Below are 16,631 nucleotides of genomic sequence, written 5' to 3'. Positions count from 1 at the left end.
CCTCGTGTCTGGGTCTTTAACGCACCCATTTACCGGTAAAATTATCCGAGGAGGAAAGTATAGTGTACCCAGTTGGAATGGTCCCGCGTTTTGTTATTACAGTCGGCGCAGAAATCACGACGGGAGAAACCGCGAGGACCGATGAGACCGTCGCGGTTAGGTTTCGATCAACCCACGGAGAGAGAAGAGGGTCGTGGTTTCAAAATGGCCGTCGATGGACCGCGAAGGTGCACATGTAATGAGGTGAATCGAAACTGCCTACTGCATTAGAATGGTATTCGTCGTTAATGCGAGGAATAAGTGAATCGACAATGGTCTATACAGGGTATTCGTTAGAATTTAGGAAATTACATTAAGAATTTTTAGGCCTCTCTTAATAAAATTTCATGTCTGGTTTTCAAAGAAACTGTAATAATTCTAAATAAATAATAAGTGAATATCAAATGGTATTAATATATGATAAATATAAAATGAATGTCATATCGGGAATGTTATTATTTTATTGTAACCAATAATAACTGGAGAATTCCGAATTCAGTGAAATAGAGAAGCTATTGCACAGACGGGCACAATTTTATTCGAATAATAGATAGTGAGAAGCAGCAGTATCTCAGATCGTCATCCTGACCTTTAAACAGTTCACGAGATTAAATAATTATTTGCAAAGTGTCTATTCATTCAAGAAGAAATATTATTTATCTTAAAAATATTCTTTTCATCTTTTATTCGTTATTCGAAACAGATCTGCCCTACACCTCGGCACACGAACACGCTCCAAGAACGCTTCCTCTACCTATCTGTTCATTCTGATAAACTTCTATCTGGATCGATACTAGTGAAAATAAACGTTACGTGGAAACGCTCTGGGAACGGATAATTCGGTAGATTAGAGACGCACTCGGTGGACGTTATGGCGCGCTTTAAACGGTTACGTCTCGCTAACGTCCACCCATAAACATCGTGTCGAAATGCCCGCTGCCTTCGAATGGACTTTACGCGCCGCTAGATACGCCTCGAAAATCCGTATATCTGCGAGGCTCTATCTGCGCCGACCAATGAATGGATGCGTTTCTTCCTCCTTTTCCCTGCCCCCTAGGTTGGATAATTGGGAAGATTGTAACCGCCATGGGTTAGACACTTTACCGGCCGTCGAGGTATGTACATATGCCTTTGGGTCCCGGTGCCTTTTCCGTTGCGCTAGCCGGCGCTATCGACGCCATTAAAAACCGTGAAATAGGGCTGTCGAAACGCTAACAACCTGGCGTAATCGCGGGGTTTTTACGATCGGCGGATTAGGAACGGCCGATCGGCTAACGTTCGACGTGTTTAATAGCAGGATAATTGGCCATTCTTGTACATCTGACATTTAGGGGTTGACTCATCCCGGATGAAGCCGCCTTTTAGATAACATTGAGCTACTTCGAGCGTGTTGGGAGAGTTGGGAGTTGTTGAGGCGGATTGGGTGTCGCACGTAAATGTCACCGCGAATTTCAGGAACTTGAACTTCACAAACAATTGTAGGCATTAAACAAAAGTGGAACTATATTTAAATGCGCAGAACTCTCGTAAATTAGGGTTTGTTTAGTTGCATTTTTTCGGGGATATCAATGTTAACTTTTGTTTTCTAAAATAAAACTATTTTTTTATATATTTTTCATTATAAGGAATGCAGTCCTTATTGACAGAAGTGAAATATTAACCAACGATAAAGTTTGATGCACTTTTAAAATGACGGCAATTGAAGGATTAAATGGTTAACCCTCGTAACCATATCAAATTTTAAAAAATCACACATTAATTCATTTCCAAATTATTCGGTTCAAAAAATTATCTTCTTTTCCACGTTCAAGAGTTCATTCGATACTCGAGCCGAATCCAGGGAGTGCAGTTCCAAGGGAATGCAACGGCAGGAATGCGTTCAACCAGCGCGCGTCTGCGTAAGAACAGGATCTACGGATATATCGATATCGATGTGGATCAGTGTGGCACTGGTGCGCTGGATGGCGAACACAACCCATACACACGCACATACAACAGGCCCGGAGATCGTTAAATCCGCTATCCGACAGCAATACTTTAACTCCTTTGCGCCGATATATCGCGCGGTCCGCTATAAAATCCCATTGTAAACGGTACACCGTGGCCTAATCTCCGCTCCGCCTCGTATTTTCCTTTTGTATACGGGCTCATTAACCGATCCCGTGCACGAGCCTAGGAGATTTGGCCGGTCAGGTGCCGTTTCCGTGTTCGTACGTCCACTAAACACCGGCTCGAATGGAAGGAGGAGATCGTGGACATTGTTAGGAACTTCTTGGGACAAAACAGCGTACAGCTATAACCCGGAGATTTAGGGATCGTAGATCCTTATATTTCACTTATACCCACCCGTTGCAAGATCTAAGCGTGAGCCGTTCCCTTGCTCCGCTGTCCAATAAATTTCACTCTTTCGGCGAGGAGATCGAAACGTTCGGAGATTCTTACGGCTGAATGAAACATCGAACCTGGCTGGGAAGGGAGATCTCAGACTTGGATTCTAAAGCAGCAAACGTTTCTTACTGAAATAGACTTTGTTGCATTGTGGTATTTCCTGCGAGTTTTTTTTCTGTCGATCAAAAATAAAGAACAGATACTACTAATCCGTTAGCAAGAGGTATCACATTAGCTGGATCCTACTACTAACACTTCGACATCCTAACTGACAGATCTATCCTTTTCGCAACATATCAGTGACTGATAATAGAATAATATCTAGTATAGTTATACCCAAAATAATTTTCTACATAAAAGAACACGTCAAATGAAGTATGCGCTGAATTTTACAACAGATCGAAATTAAACACAATCTATGCCCAAAGTAAAAATAACCAACTCACAAAACTACCTTCACGATTCCAACCATTTTAACACCACGTAAAAACATTCGATAAACTGAATCGCGTAATCGGTCGATAACGATCATTCGATTCGACGGTCCGATACACGGGAGGATCGGAGGATCCGGCGACCGTTCTCGAACGCGTACATACAAATCGGTGGCACGGCTGGCTTCCTGTATCGCATTATTTATGGAATCTATGCGCTTAACGGTGCACGGATCCCGGGGACGCGACGGTCTCTCGACGCGCGGCCATTGTTTACACCGGTGGCCGCATCCTTGTCGCCGTTGTACGTACGGTGCACGATTACAAGGCGGCCATTGAAACAGCGTAAGAACACCACGAATGCCTGAAACGCTCGGCATGGGACCGAGGAGCCTCCCCGATACAAATAGAATCGGCTTTACGAGGCGAGAGACGCTGTTGTGCATGTCCGTTCGCGGGAGCTTTTTATTCGCGGATCGTTGTAACTAAATCGACGCGCAAATTGCTTCGCGTTCGCTCTTTCGCGCGGTCGTTCCTGGATGTTCGACACTCTATTAGAATTCTGCTTTTTCTTCTTCCTCAATTCTTTGAAAACATAGTGCTTGGAAACTAAATGATTAATGTGATTGATATTACATTTGTAACGGCGATTGCTGCAGAAATTATTTATTTGTTTTTACCAATTTTTGTTCATAGACTGTAATATAGTACAAGGAAGCTCGACGTGGAAAAAGAAATACAACTCTAACACACTTAACTTACAATTACCCTAAACAACATTTTCCCCCCTAAACAGACGCACTAAAATTCTTCTGAACGAGCAATTTGCTTTCCCAAATTCCCACCGTGTAGTCTTCGAAATCTCATGAATGAATGGTCGGAATCCGATGAATGGATCGCGGGCACAATCGGTTCACTACGTCGAATCCGTGCTACGGGATCGAGACGGTGACGCTCGAAAAATTCCACGGCTGCCTATACACATCGTACTAATCCGAAACCGCCCGGGTGTACGCGATCTCCAGACCGAAGATTCGCAGCCTTTTAAGCGACAGGTGCAAACATTCGGCGAGGGGAATGGGTGGAGGGCAGCGCAAAAAAGGAAGCCAGTAATTGTAAGCCCCGGGTAGAAAAACCAGTTTGCTAAAAACAACCTGGGCTCGATCGTGTCTTGTTGCGGGGCTACCGAATAAGACGGGACGAGTCAGTGTACCGTGAGTACGAGACCGCGTATAAGGAACACGGTTGGATTCCTTTTGCAGACGGGAGAATACACATGCAACGCCGGCGCATACTTGGACGGTCGTATATACGTGGTGTCTCGGGGACCAGCGGTTGTTTCTCTTTTTCGTGGTTGCCTTTTTGTTTTGTTAATTTAATCAGCTGGAACGAATCTCGGTACTTAACCGATTCCCGAAAAATGTGACCAAAAGGGACGCGGAATTGCTAATTCGCGAGAGGAGATGGGCTTGATTTATTTCGGAGTAAAAGACTACTGATAAAAAAATTTAAGCGGATGACCATCCGTCCGAATGAATTCCATTGAAAACTCTTAGAGTTTTAGGTATTGGGTTAATAGAAATATAATTGTTTTTTGAATGGAATATTTACAGTTTCTTGTAATGAGTTAGAGACACAAGGTAAAATTGACTTTTTCATGTTTCTGAGTTTTATAATAATCTAGGAGAATTTGGATTTGCATGATGATCTAGAGTCCAAAGACGGAATTTACGATTGATGGTGATTCACTGCGGGTCTTTATGCATGTATCTTTATATATATACTTATATATTTATTATATTTATTATATTTATTATACATACATATGTATGTGTGTGTGTCGAACGCGTCTCGGTAGCTACGCAATCCACCGTGACGACGACGCGTCGTTCATTTGAACCAGCCTGACCTTACTTAACCCAAATCTCAGACGGAATCGGCCGGCTTCAGGCCGTCGCCGCCGCCGCCGATCGCACCGACCTGACCTTCCTTAACCCGATTCTTCTAGAATACGGTAACGAACTGCACGCGAACGTCGAAGCGGAAATCCTACGACACGGCCCGTTAACCGCGTATTTGAATTGAATAACGATCGCCTTTAAATTCGAATCTAGGCGACCGGGGATTGAACGCGCGAGCGCAAACACATATATAGATATTCAGGAGGGGACAGACGAAGAGAAAGAGAGAAATAGAAGAGGGAGAAAGGGACACGGTGGATCGTGGCTGAGGCCACGTTCACGGATCGCTGTGTTCACCTGTCGCAGGTAGAGCGGAATCCTCATTGAGATTCCGTCGTGGTCTTTTTATATTACCGTCCCCCCGGCGGCCATTGTTCTCAGCGTCGTAAATTATTGCCGGTGGTTGCTAGTCGAATTGCTCAAAAACTGTGTATAAATCACCGGGTATTAGAAGGTCGCCGGGACGATTGTTCGGTACGGTGTTTTCTAGGTTGCATTTTGTATGCTTGTTCGTCTTGCACGGGGGAAAAAGGGAACGCGTGGTTCTTGTTACAGTATAACGTTCGAATGACTCCTCTTCTACGGTAGAATAAACGAGATTGTAATGGTAGAAGTGATAGTTGATAGAAATGGTGGTTACAATTTTTTCATACTATGGATACTTTTTGGAAATGCCAATTTTTACGGAGTATTTTCTAAAAAGTAGAATTGGAAAACAAGAATTAAATTTTCGAATTTTGTGAGGACACTTAGAGGATAAGTAAATTTATAGAATGCAATAATGAAACGAACACTTCAACAAGGTTTCCATACACTGGCAAGGAAGAACCTTGCGGGAAAGGGAAACAACGAGACGAAAAAGAGAAAACTAGGTAGAGAAAGACAGAGAAAAATAGAGAAAGGTACAGATAAAGAGATAAAGAGAATGCATTTGTCGCACACGCCCTCCGGGGCCTCGATAGGTTCCGAACACGCGGGAATTATGCCGGCCGGGAGTACATAAAGCGACGGTCAGAATGCGGATTCTGTTTGGTTGCGTTTTGCCCCTATCGCCGTCGCCGTCGTCGCGGTGACTATCGAGAGACTTCGATGCGCGCACGAGACGTGACGCCCCGGACGTGTCTCTCTTTTCCGTGACGCCTTTGATGCCCCGTGTCGTTTTCTTTCGCGGTTGATGATCGCCGCTGAACTATTAAAAGGGTTGATGACCCAGACTGTTAATCCGTTTGGTGTATTTTAATATGGAACAAATAGAAAACGAGACGAAATCAAGTGAATTAACTTTTTAACGGACAATTTTTCGAAACCAGCAAATAATTTACGAGTCATTCAAAGTCGTCGCGTTACAAAACCAATCCTGCACATACACCGTAGACACACAACAATTGGACGCACGTAATTTTTCTCGTCGCTTATTAAACTTTCCTCGTCCACGATGGAAGTTATTTACGACCAGAACCCCACTGGCCATACCCACCCCCTGGGCCAAAAAAAAACAGGCGAAAACGAAAGGTTCCACGAAAACAAGTCTCCCATCGGTCGGGATCAATAACCAAAAAATCATCGGCCCCGGAGAGACCAGGTGGGTCGAGAAGAAGGGAAGCTTGTTATTTTCCTCTGGCACGGCTGACGTATGACAGACGTGGGCCCTTAAGGGCCTCCATTCGAGCGCCTCCGGGGCCCAAAGGGGAAGATATATTTAGACAGGGCCCCGTGAAGGATCTCGCCTCGCCGGGCACCGGTCAGGCGATGGTAAAATTCGCGCGGAAAGTGGAAGAGTGGATATCGCGGAGGGGACGACAGCGCCCAGAGAAGGGAGCCTTCTCTCTTTCTCTCGTGATAAAACAGAAATCGAACCCCCCGAGACGACGATCCCGTTGTGAAATAATTTACAACCGGTACGAAACGCTCGCGACTAGGTACTTATAAGGTAAAGGACCCAATTACTAACACTTTAAGAAATGACACTACCATTATTGCACAATTTTTAATAAAAACATGAGCTTTCATTTGTATTTATTATTATTTAATACGTTTAATTGAAGGAAAACTTTGTCGTAACTTTCTAAACCTCTACTTTTGTTTATAACAAAAATTGATGGAAAAAGGAAATTAAGTACCGCTCTTTTTATCATATGAATTAGTTTTACTTACATGCAGAATTTTCTTTATTTATAACAGTCTAGGATGACAGTAATTCGGTAGGCAGAAAATAGATGTTTTATCCTAATTCACGCGGGCAAATCAGTCTGTCAAGTAAACACGCCGCGGCCCGTAAATGTACATTATTTTCACCTGGCGAGCCAGGTGAATGATTTTAACGGCAATCTGTGTCATGTATCCATCAATAATCCGCGATCATTAGGTGCTGAATCTTTTCCACGGAGAAAAAGCAACGGAATAATTTCGTACGAAGCCGTGCCCATCAGAAATCTCTCCTCGTTTCGAACTCGGTTGCATCGAGTCGGAATAATATCAGCGGCCACGATGGGAGATTGGTAAATGATGATCATCGGGATGGTTGTAAATGATCGTGTTAGCGTTTCACGCTGTCTCGTGGTAAATTTAATATTAACGTTTATCTTGGTCTATCGTTTGGTCGACTTTTACCGTGTTTTCCATCGAGAACGAACCCTTCACCGGTTAGACAAAGCTGATTACTGTTTCTATCCATTAAGTCAATCGCTTTTGGGATAAGAGTTAATTGTTCCTATCTCGTGGAGGAATGCGAAAATTGCTGATTTGGAATGCGTTCGGTGAGATGGTTTAGTGGAACTGCTAATAAATTTAACGGAGAATTTTACTCATTGGTTCGGCTGATGCTCGTTTTTTTTTAATCTTTATACGGGCCATTGAAACGACCGCAATTACCCCCTTTCACCCTAATAGATCCCGACAGAGCCCAATCGGAGTGCAAGCCTCTCCAGACTATCGGCGCAAGCAAGCCGTTTGACCCGAATAGATATAATTTCTCGCGATATTTCACCTGCACCGAAAGAACAGCCACGGTCCACCGAATCCGAGACACTCGTCGAGCACACGCAAAAGGCAAGATTCCATTCCGTCGGTCTCAACCGACGCCCGCCAACCCCGTGAAGAGTTTAGCTTTCGCAGAAAAGAAAGTCAATAAGAACAGAGATTCCCGGGCGTTAGGTTCTACGTGCTCGGTTTCATTACCATAAACTCGTCTCGGAGAGGGGAACGGGGATCCGAGTGAAATTAACCCGACCGGAGGTGCGGAAACGACGGAACGGGTAGAAACAACACGAAACGGTCCCATATCGTCTAGGGGAGGAGAGAAGCAACTTACCTCGCACCTGGAAGTGTCCAGTATCTCGACCTCGGTACTAACGTTATCGATGGTAACGCTGTGCCGGTACAGGAAATCTGTAACAGAGACCAGAAAACGAGATTATACCGACGCCGTTGATGAATTATGCATTCCTACACCTACTCGTCTGCAATCGCTATTATCGCCGGGTCTATAGAGGGCTAGGCGAAATGGAGGGAGGCAAACCCGCGAGAAGAGAGAGAAGACGTACGAGCTCGCCACGGCGAGGATAATGAAATCGATCCGTCAGTCCTCTTCGAGGATCGAGAGAGATCTTACCCCGTGGCATGGTGGACGAGTAATCGGTTGGATCTAGCCTAGCGTCCTTGGTCCAGGCGATCCGAGAAACGATAAATTGAAACTGAATACCGGGGCCCCCGGAGATCGATCTAGGAGCTAAACCAGCGATATTAATGCCGTAGCGACGGTGAAACGGCCGCGCTGGGGTAAAATCCCTGTTAATTCTTGAAATTATTCTTTTGTCTATCCCTCTCTGTCCAGCTTACCGAGTGGCTTCCTTCTCGCTCGACATTCTCGCGGGTGATTTACGAACACCATTTGTCCGCTGTCTTCGGTCGCCGGTTCGACGCGAAACAAGGTAGAGCGGAGCGAACGATGGAAATTGAAATTCACGATCGAGGGGATACTTTGGACTGCTTGGAATAATACAGGTTTCATTTCTGGGGATTGTTCTTGAAATTTAACAGGCTCGGTATTAAGAGGAGTAACATACGCTACTGGTAGATAGTAAGTACAGTGGACTCTAACTATACAGAGTGGTCCGTTTAAGTAAGGCCACTTAAATGTCTCTTGAGGTTATCGTGATGAAAAAAATATTTGTTACGTATTTTGCATGGTGTCAATGGAACTGACTCAAATAAATAAATGATGGAAATACTTGTGGACACCTATTGTTTGATGAACAGACACAGGAATTCTACTAATAAAGTAAGGGAAAATTGATTTCTCACGAAACAAAGTGAATTATTTTTCAAAGGATATATTAACGTCGAAGCGAGCTATATTGGACGTGGAGTTTCCCGCGAATAGAAAACGCGGCTAATGCGCGAAAGTCTCGAACCAGTTAGTAACGACAATTCCGATTTGACGCGGTGACGCCGGGCGTCGCGCCGCTCTGTCATTACACCGCTGACTGACAATAACGCCGTAACTTTCGCCAATGGAATCACTATCCGACTTGAGCCCTTAGGGAATCACAGAAAAATCTACTTTTAAGTAAATTGAGCTGGAACTTCGGCACGAGTTTGTTAATATACAGAGAGAGTCACCTAAGTGAGGTACGTGACATCAAATACTTAGTTATAGATGAAAAAGTAGTGTGTTAATCATCAATAAAAACTAGAAAGAGTAAAGTTTTATGTTGTATGAATTTAATATGGAAATAATTCGTGTTCTGTTTTGCGATACACCACGTATGCCACTTCGAATATATAAAGTTAAAATATCTCCTAAACTAATGGTTTTTTAATACGAACAGGTGAATACTTTTTTATAGAAAATTACAAGCTGAATCAACTAAGGTAATAAAACATACACGATTCCATTAAAAAAAAATACTAATTACCTGAAATTATGGCCCCTTCAAAGCCATACAAGTAACAACAACTTCAATTCATCTCTAATTATCAATAAATTAATCTCCAATTCTCAATTCATCTCTAATTCTCAATAATGATCTTTAAGTCTGCACAATCTCCAATTCGACGGAACATCGACCAATCCAAAAACAATTCCACCTTAAAAGGATGATCGATGTTACCACCAAGCACAGTAGCCACCGATAAAACGAAAAAAAAGGGGGTTGGAGGGGTAGAACGTGCAAGTACATATGCAATAAATAAACCGATAAATGAACACATAAACACCTCGTCGATGCCGTCGAACGCCACAGAAACAAGCAAATAAGGATGCTCGTTATATTAGCGGAGCCGTTACGCTCGAGAACGTTTTATTGCCGGACAATGCCGATGGGGAAGCGATTTGAGCAACCGTTGCGTCGAGGAAATTTATAGCGTACCCACAGAAAAATCGTGTCGGGATAAGAGAGTAGGGGTGCAAGGAAAGAATTTCAATCAGCGAAGAGACGGCGCGTTTCACACGATACATGTACAGGGTGTCCGAAAATAGATAACATTTTTCCTAGGAAAAACTTGTTTCAAATCGTCCGAGGAACCCCTCATTTCCGGGAGTCGAAGCTATTTTGGGACACCCTGTATAAGTAAGTACAAGGGCCACGGAGATTCTTTGAAGGCCTGAGACCATCGATCTTCAGGCCGGATAAATCTCGCCGATCGATCAAACATTTTAACTACCAGCCAGAAAGCTTTTCACTCGTTTCCCAATTGAAGATCATCCCTGATAACGGAGATTTTTTTTTCATCGACCAGGGAGGATAAAGATCACTCTCTCTCACGCGGTTCCCCCTTCTTTTTTCCGTTTCTCACGAAGCTCGTGAAATTTTCGGAAAAATCATTCGAACCTTCCCGAGAGAGGATAATTGTCGGTGTTTAACCGTGGTGGGAGATTTCCTTATCTCAGAGGATAATTTACATCCGGCGATCGGATCGAACGACGGTTGCATGCGATCGTATATTCTCTCGTTGACAGGACGTCACGCGTGAAACCGATCGCTAAACACGTCGCCGTACGTACCCGTGGATCAATCGAACGATTCGCGGAACGCTTTCGATCGGCGGGGAATCCACTTTTCCGAACGATACGCCCTCGAACGGTGAAAGCGGGACCCCATTGATTTCGTTCGGTCTGGCTGCGTGGGTGACGACGGGGATCGCGTGGAAAACTTCCCAGTGAGTCGATAGAAATCGAATTTTCACGTGAAATATACCGCGAATCGCTGGATTCCGGGTGTTTATGTAAATTGTAGGTTTTATCGCGAAGACGAGAGTCCAATAGAAATTTATTTATTCTGTTGACGCCGCGCCCGGTGACTCTAAATTTTCAAACGTTTTTCAAACAACCAAACGGCTGTTAAAATTGCAATTACATTTATTATTCGTGAAATTTCTCTAAGAATATACGCTATAATACGCTAAACAGAAAATATGGGATATTATAAGTGCAACCACACTCTATTTATAAACGTTTAATAATTTTTAATTTATGATTTACATTTCTTTGCCTAATGATCATTCACTGGTATCCAGTTAATTACTGGTTGGTTTACCGTATACGACGCGTGAATGTTCGCTTACGCGACCATTGGCGACAATTATTATCTGCTCCAGATAAACCGACGGCCGTAATGGCGTGTGGCCGTAAAATCGGCCAGGAAGTATTTACGGTGAGATTGAAAATTCTTGTGGAAGGCCCGGTTCGATGGAACTAGGGAAATGACGGTCACGCATGGGAAATATCGACTCTGTCGAGGAAGAACATTTATTACCGGATACGGAAGGCCGAGGATTTCCTCTTTTGCTTCATAATTTACATTCGATTCCGATGGAAATAACGAAAAATACTCGTGAAATATTATTCTTCGAAATGTTAGGGTGCTGGTAATCGTATGGATCTTGGTGGCTGGATCTAACTGGACCCGTAGCATATTTAATTTCTGTTCATTAGGGCGATTAACTTCGATAAACACTTAAGGTGGCTCACGCAAATTTGTAATAATTTTAAATTTAGTTGCAAATTTCACAGAACATTCTTAAAAGCTTGAACTTTCGACTGCTACCAAAAAGTCGCAAGGTAAACGATAAAATTAGTGAAAACGAAAACCATTATGAAAATTTCATTTTTACACTGCCTTATTCTACTTAACAAGTCGAACGACCAATATTCGTCGATCGCCTCGAACTATCGAGCCAGTCAGATCTACACATCGTCGAGCAAGCTAGATCTATGCATCGTCCAGAGTAAAGGGATTAAATCATTTCGTTCAAAATAAACGAAAAGAAAGATAAGAAATCCTTATCGGAAGATCGATCGACGGTGACACCTAATAGAACAGATTATACCTGCCTTTCGCCCCCGGTATCTGATTCCCCATCATACAGAAATTCCCATCGGTTTTCAATCAATCACACTCGGGGTTTATCTTAAATCGACGTTGAACGAGGGGGGTTATAGTACCCGGCTTTCCTACAATTGATTGCCGTTCCCGAAGTACAGACAATTCCGCACCAGGTAGAAAGTAATGGTCAATCAGGCGGGGGAGGTGGAGTATACCCAGGTTCGCAAATTAAATTTGATTTCTCGGAGGGGTCCCCGCGTCGTGAGGGAATGAGGTCGATGATCTATGGCAGTGGGATAGGTAATGACGGCCGGTCGAGAGGATCGAGGATGATTGCGCGGTGATCGAGACTTGTCCTTTGCGTGGCGTCTAACGTTTTAACGGGGCACCGAATAATAATCGATATTCCTCTTCTTTCGCCGGGACCGATCAAGCTTTGTGATTGTTTTCGATTTTCGATTAACAATGCAAATCTCTTTCACCGCCGGCTCGTTGCGTGGAATAATTCTAGACAATGATTTAGAAAGCTGGGACCCCCTCCTCTTCTCTATTCGCGGTTCCGTAGGTAGATACATTGACGATCGGTTCGTGGATGGGAACGTTTTGTCCGCGGGTCCACGAGAAACAAAATGAGAACAGATTAGATCGTGCATCCCGACCTGGTCGATAGATCACTCCACGGATCGATGGATCACGTGCACACCGTTATGCGCGACGGATTTCGAACAAACGTCTCGAGCTACTTATTGGGAAACGCTCCTCGTATAGGGTCGTTTCTGATCGATCGGTGGCATGCTCGTGCGACACGTTCCCTTCATGTTCAAAAAGGGGGAAAAATCCGGAAGAGACTGGGTGAATTTCAATAATCTTTCAGGATGATTAGGCGCAAGGAGTTCTGGGAGCAGTGGAAATACAATTTACATATAACGTTTTCAAAATGTTACTGTTTTTCGATATACAGTAATGTCTCCAAACCACTGACGTAATGTAACCTTTAATCCTACAACATTTCACCTAACCCCCATATAAAAGCTGTAATATCACCGTGCCTATACTCAAACTTCCTCACTCTTACGATTCCACCTACAATAAACTCTCATTATTATTATTATTCACCCATCAACTCGTCAATTCTTGAAACTGTATCCAGCCAGTCTTAACAGTACCCGACACCCACCCATTTCGACAGGATCGAAACGAAATCCCGCCTCGCAAACGGTCCCTATCGCGATAACTTAAATAAATTACGCCTCGCTAAAAACCGTCGAGGAATCACTCTTCGTTACACGCAACACTATCTCCGTCTATAATACTCCGCTGGAAAAATAGCCGTCGCATGCCAGCAAATAAAGCTCCAGTTACACACCTTTCATCGGCGGTCACCGCGTCACTTTTCTTTCCTCGATCTCTTCGCGCCAGTGATCGCGGCGGTCCGATCTAACGGTACGCAACAGCACAAGGCTCATTTTACTTTTCGCCGGGAAACCAGTTCAAAAGGCGGACAGATAAACGGGCAACATTAATTAAAGTACAGTGGACTCTAACTATAATGCCACTGAACATATTGCCACACCAGGCACTTCCCCTTCACACGTACTTTCGGGCACACAAATTCTCTCCCCCACCACGTTGGGCTCTGAATTTATTGCGATTTTACTGCCCCAGATCCCCGACCATAGCAATACATGTAACAAAAATGTTGGAGAACCCGGAAATGGGAGACTCGTCAGATGATATAAAACAAGTTTTTCCTTAGCAAAAATATTATCCGAGGCTTTGTTAACGAGATATTAATGAAAAACATCGACCAATCAGCGCGACTCTACCAGCCAAGTTCCCGCAGTAACTCGGCCGACAGACGCGCGCTCCGATTGGTCGGAGTTTTTCGTTAATATCTCGTTAACAAAGTCTCGGATAACATTTTTGCTAAGGAAAAACTTGTTTCAAATCACCTCACGAGTCTCCCATTTCCGGGTCCTCCAACATTTTTGTTACATTCTGTATAGTTAGAGTAGATTATCTTTGTTTTCATCTCCACGGACAGAGGAAGGGGGAACAGCCCACGGGCGGGGGGACGCGTGGACACACACCTGCCCGTCTCGCGATTTTTCCAGGTATGTATGCACCGTGGATATTATCCGGGGCGTCGTAGCTTATGCATCCAGGCGGCGTTGCGCGCACGGCAATTATTACGGCAAGGTAGCCTTGCATGAGTTATGGGGAGAGATCTGCATTCTACGGAGCCCTCCCCATAGGCTCTATTTCATATCGAGTGTTTAAATCTCCGCCCTCTTCGTGGCTGGCCGCTGTTCTATCTTTCTTTCTCTCGGTTCGCGCGCAGAGTTTTCCTGTGACCGCTAGAATGCCCTCGAGATCTCATCGTGTATCGTAGGCGCCATGATTAAGATTTCGTTTTTTTTTTTTTTTTTCGACGGGGGAACCCTTGAATTAGAGCCTGACTATCGGTACAGAGACCATTTTCGCATGTATTTCTCGTCTTTCCTGTCTTCGATGTATGCACGGCATCCTTGTTGCATGGTGTAGTTTCATCCAGGATCAGGATGTCTACAGGAGGACTCGAGGTCTATGGAGGAAATGAAATCACGAGTTTTCAGGAAACTTTGAAAAAATAACTGGGCTATTGGATACTGGAAACGACCTGAAATGGTAGATTTGTAAAATTTGATAGAAAAATGCTTGAAAATTTCAATGTTTCATTAAGAAATCTCGTTTTTTCGGTGTTTTCATCGCGTTCAATTGAATTCGTGAAAATACCCGCACACTAATAACTGATTTCTAAGTGGGTTATAAATATGAAACAGAGTATATATGAGCAGAAATGGAAAAAATAAGAAAAAAGTAACAAAAAATAAGTGGACACTTGACATTGTTACTTCCTGAAGGTAGCTATAATGTATCTTTGTCAATTTTTATATGGGTTGCCAGTTTGGTATTTTCCCCAAAGACCAGTTTACTATATTATCGTATAAAAATAAATTACTGAAAGTTTCTCTTTGCGTCAGCTGCACAAAGTGGAACGCACCCTCGAGTGTTCGCATGGAAACTCGCGGCGAAGAACATTCCCATCAGCCACGTAGCACGAGGCTCGACGATAAAAATTCATCTTTCGATCGCCTGTCAGCGGAAACCGCGACGCGGACGTTGAATTGCATTCCTTTTGCCGCGGTTTTCCCGCCGTGAACCGGCGCGGAGCGATTAAACGCGTCCAGTTTTATCGCGAACGGGGCTTTCGTAGACGCCGTGGAAAAAAAATCTGCGAAACAGAACGCATCGACGATTGAGACGTGGCCGCTCGCGTGTGTTCCGAGTTAACCAGATTTCACTTCCCCTACCGTGGTAGCAACTATGTGAAACTCGGTTGCACAGGGCCCCCCCCCCATAGAACAATAGGATGATCGTGGGTTTGCCGATTTTTTTCTGGTCTTCGAATCGATCATATCTGGAATACTATTCTGCATAAAAATCCGGATGCTAATTGTAATCAGAATACCAAAACTATTTTAAACTTTTCTAAAATTTATTATCTTCTCCTGTTTTGTATACTTACAGGCTCCTACTACTTAAAATCCTTAATACAATTTAGTAATGATTTATTTAATTTATGACTTGATAAAAATCACTGACAGTGAAAATAAATTTTTCTTTAATTCTGCGAAGTGGTCTACAAATATTTGACTTTAATGAACTACTTGCCAAACACCCACTTTTTAGTAATTACTCCACAAAAATAAATATTGACACTGGTCGACTATTATTTATTAACACAGAACATGGCTTATTAATGAACGGTTGTCGGTCTTTGCAACCTCATCAACAGTAATTCAACTATCTCTCTACAATGTCATGCAGATAGTAGGTCTCGAAAGGCAGTTCGTTCGCGTTGTACTAGTATATGTACGTACAATGGTTTTCTACCCCGTGGCCAATTCTTCCGCTGCTTGTTGGCGCAGGAGAAACAGAGTGTGACAGGAAGAAATAGCGAGCTAGGGGGTCAGATGTAAAGTAGATAAAGGGGACAAGTAAATAGGAACGATGATAATGGGAAAATAGAAAACGATAGATAAGTGATAAAGGACAAAAAATCGGCCCCGGAAACATGGAACGCTTTCTACTACATAAATTTTCTACCACAGAGACTGGAATAAAAGACACTTATAACTTTGCAATGTCCATATTCGTCGATATAATCAATTATAAAAAAAAAAAAACAGAAAGTAGATTTTTAATCTTGTTGAATCAGTTCAGAAATTGAAATCAATTCTGCAGAAAGTATATTTCATCCCGGTATCAATCAGATCTAAGTCAAAACATTTCACAATCGCAAGTTCGCCTGACTCACGTCGCGCGTATCCACGTAATACGCGCGAAATCCTCGTAAATTGATCGCGAGCCGGGCTATCGCACAGGTAGGCAAAGGCTGAGCCAGTAATACATTCGTCAGAAAAGGAGAATGTGAAATCGAG

At 43.5% G+C, this 16,631-nt stretch overlaps 1 protein-coding gene across 1 annotated transcript in view; it reads right to left on the bottom strand.

Annotated features, from left to right (window-relative positions):
• Positions 1 to 16,631, bottom strand: part of LOC107193102 (ras-related and estrogen-regulated growth inhibitor-like) — a 55,177-nt gene that overhangs the window by 25,995 nt on the left and 12,551 nt on the right. The window contains exon 3 of the mRNA XM_015582491.1: positions 8,133 to 8,209. Coding sequence (XP_015437977.1) covers positions 8,133 to 8,209 — 77 coding nt within the window. The remainder of the gene's footprint in view (positions 1 to 8,132; positions 8,210 to 16,631) is intronic.

This window comes from Dufourea novaeangliae, unplaced genomic scaffold (assembly GCF_001272555.1).
Source record: "Dufourea novaeangliae isolate 0120121106 unplaced genomic scaffold, ASM127255v1 scaffold493, whole genome shotgun sequence".
Classification (NCBI taxonomy): Eukaryota; Metazoa; Arthropoda; class Insecta; order Hymenoptera; family Halictidae; genus Dufourea; species Dufourea novaeangliae.
The sequence above is the reverse complement of the archived record's forward strand: the minus strand, read 5'-3'. Positions and strand labels throughout refer to the sequence as shown.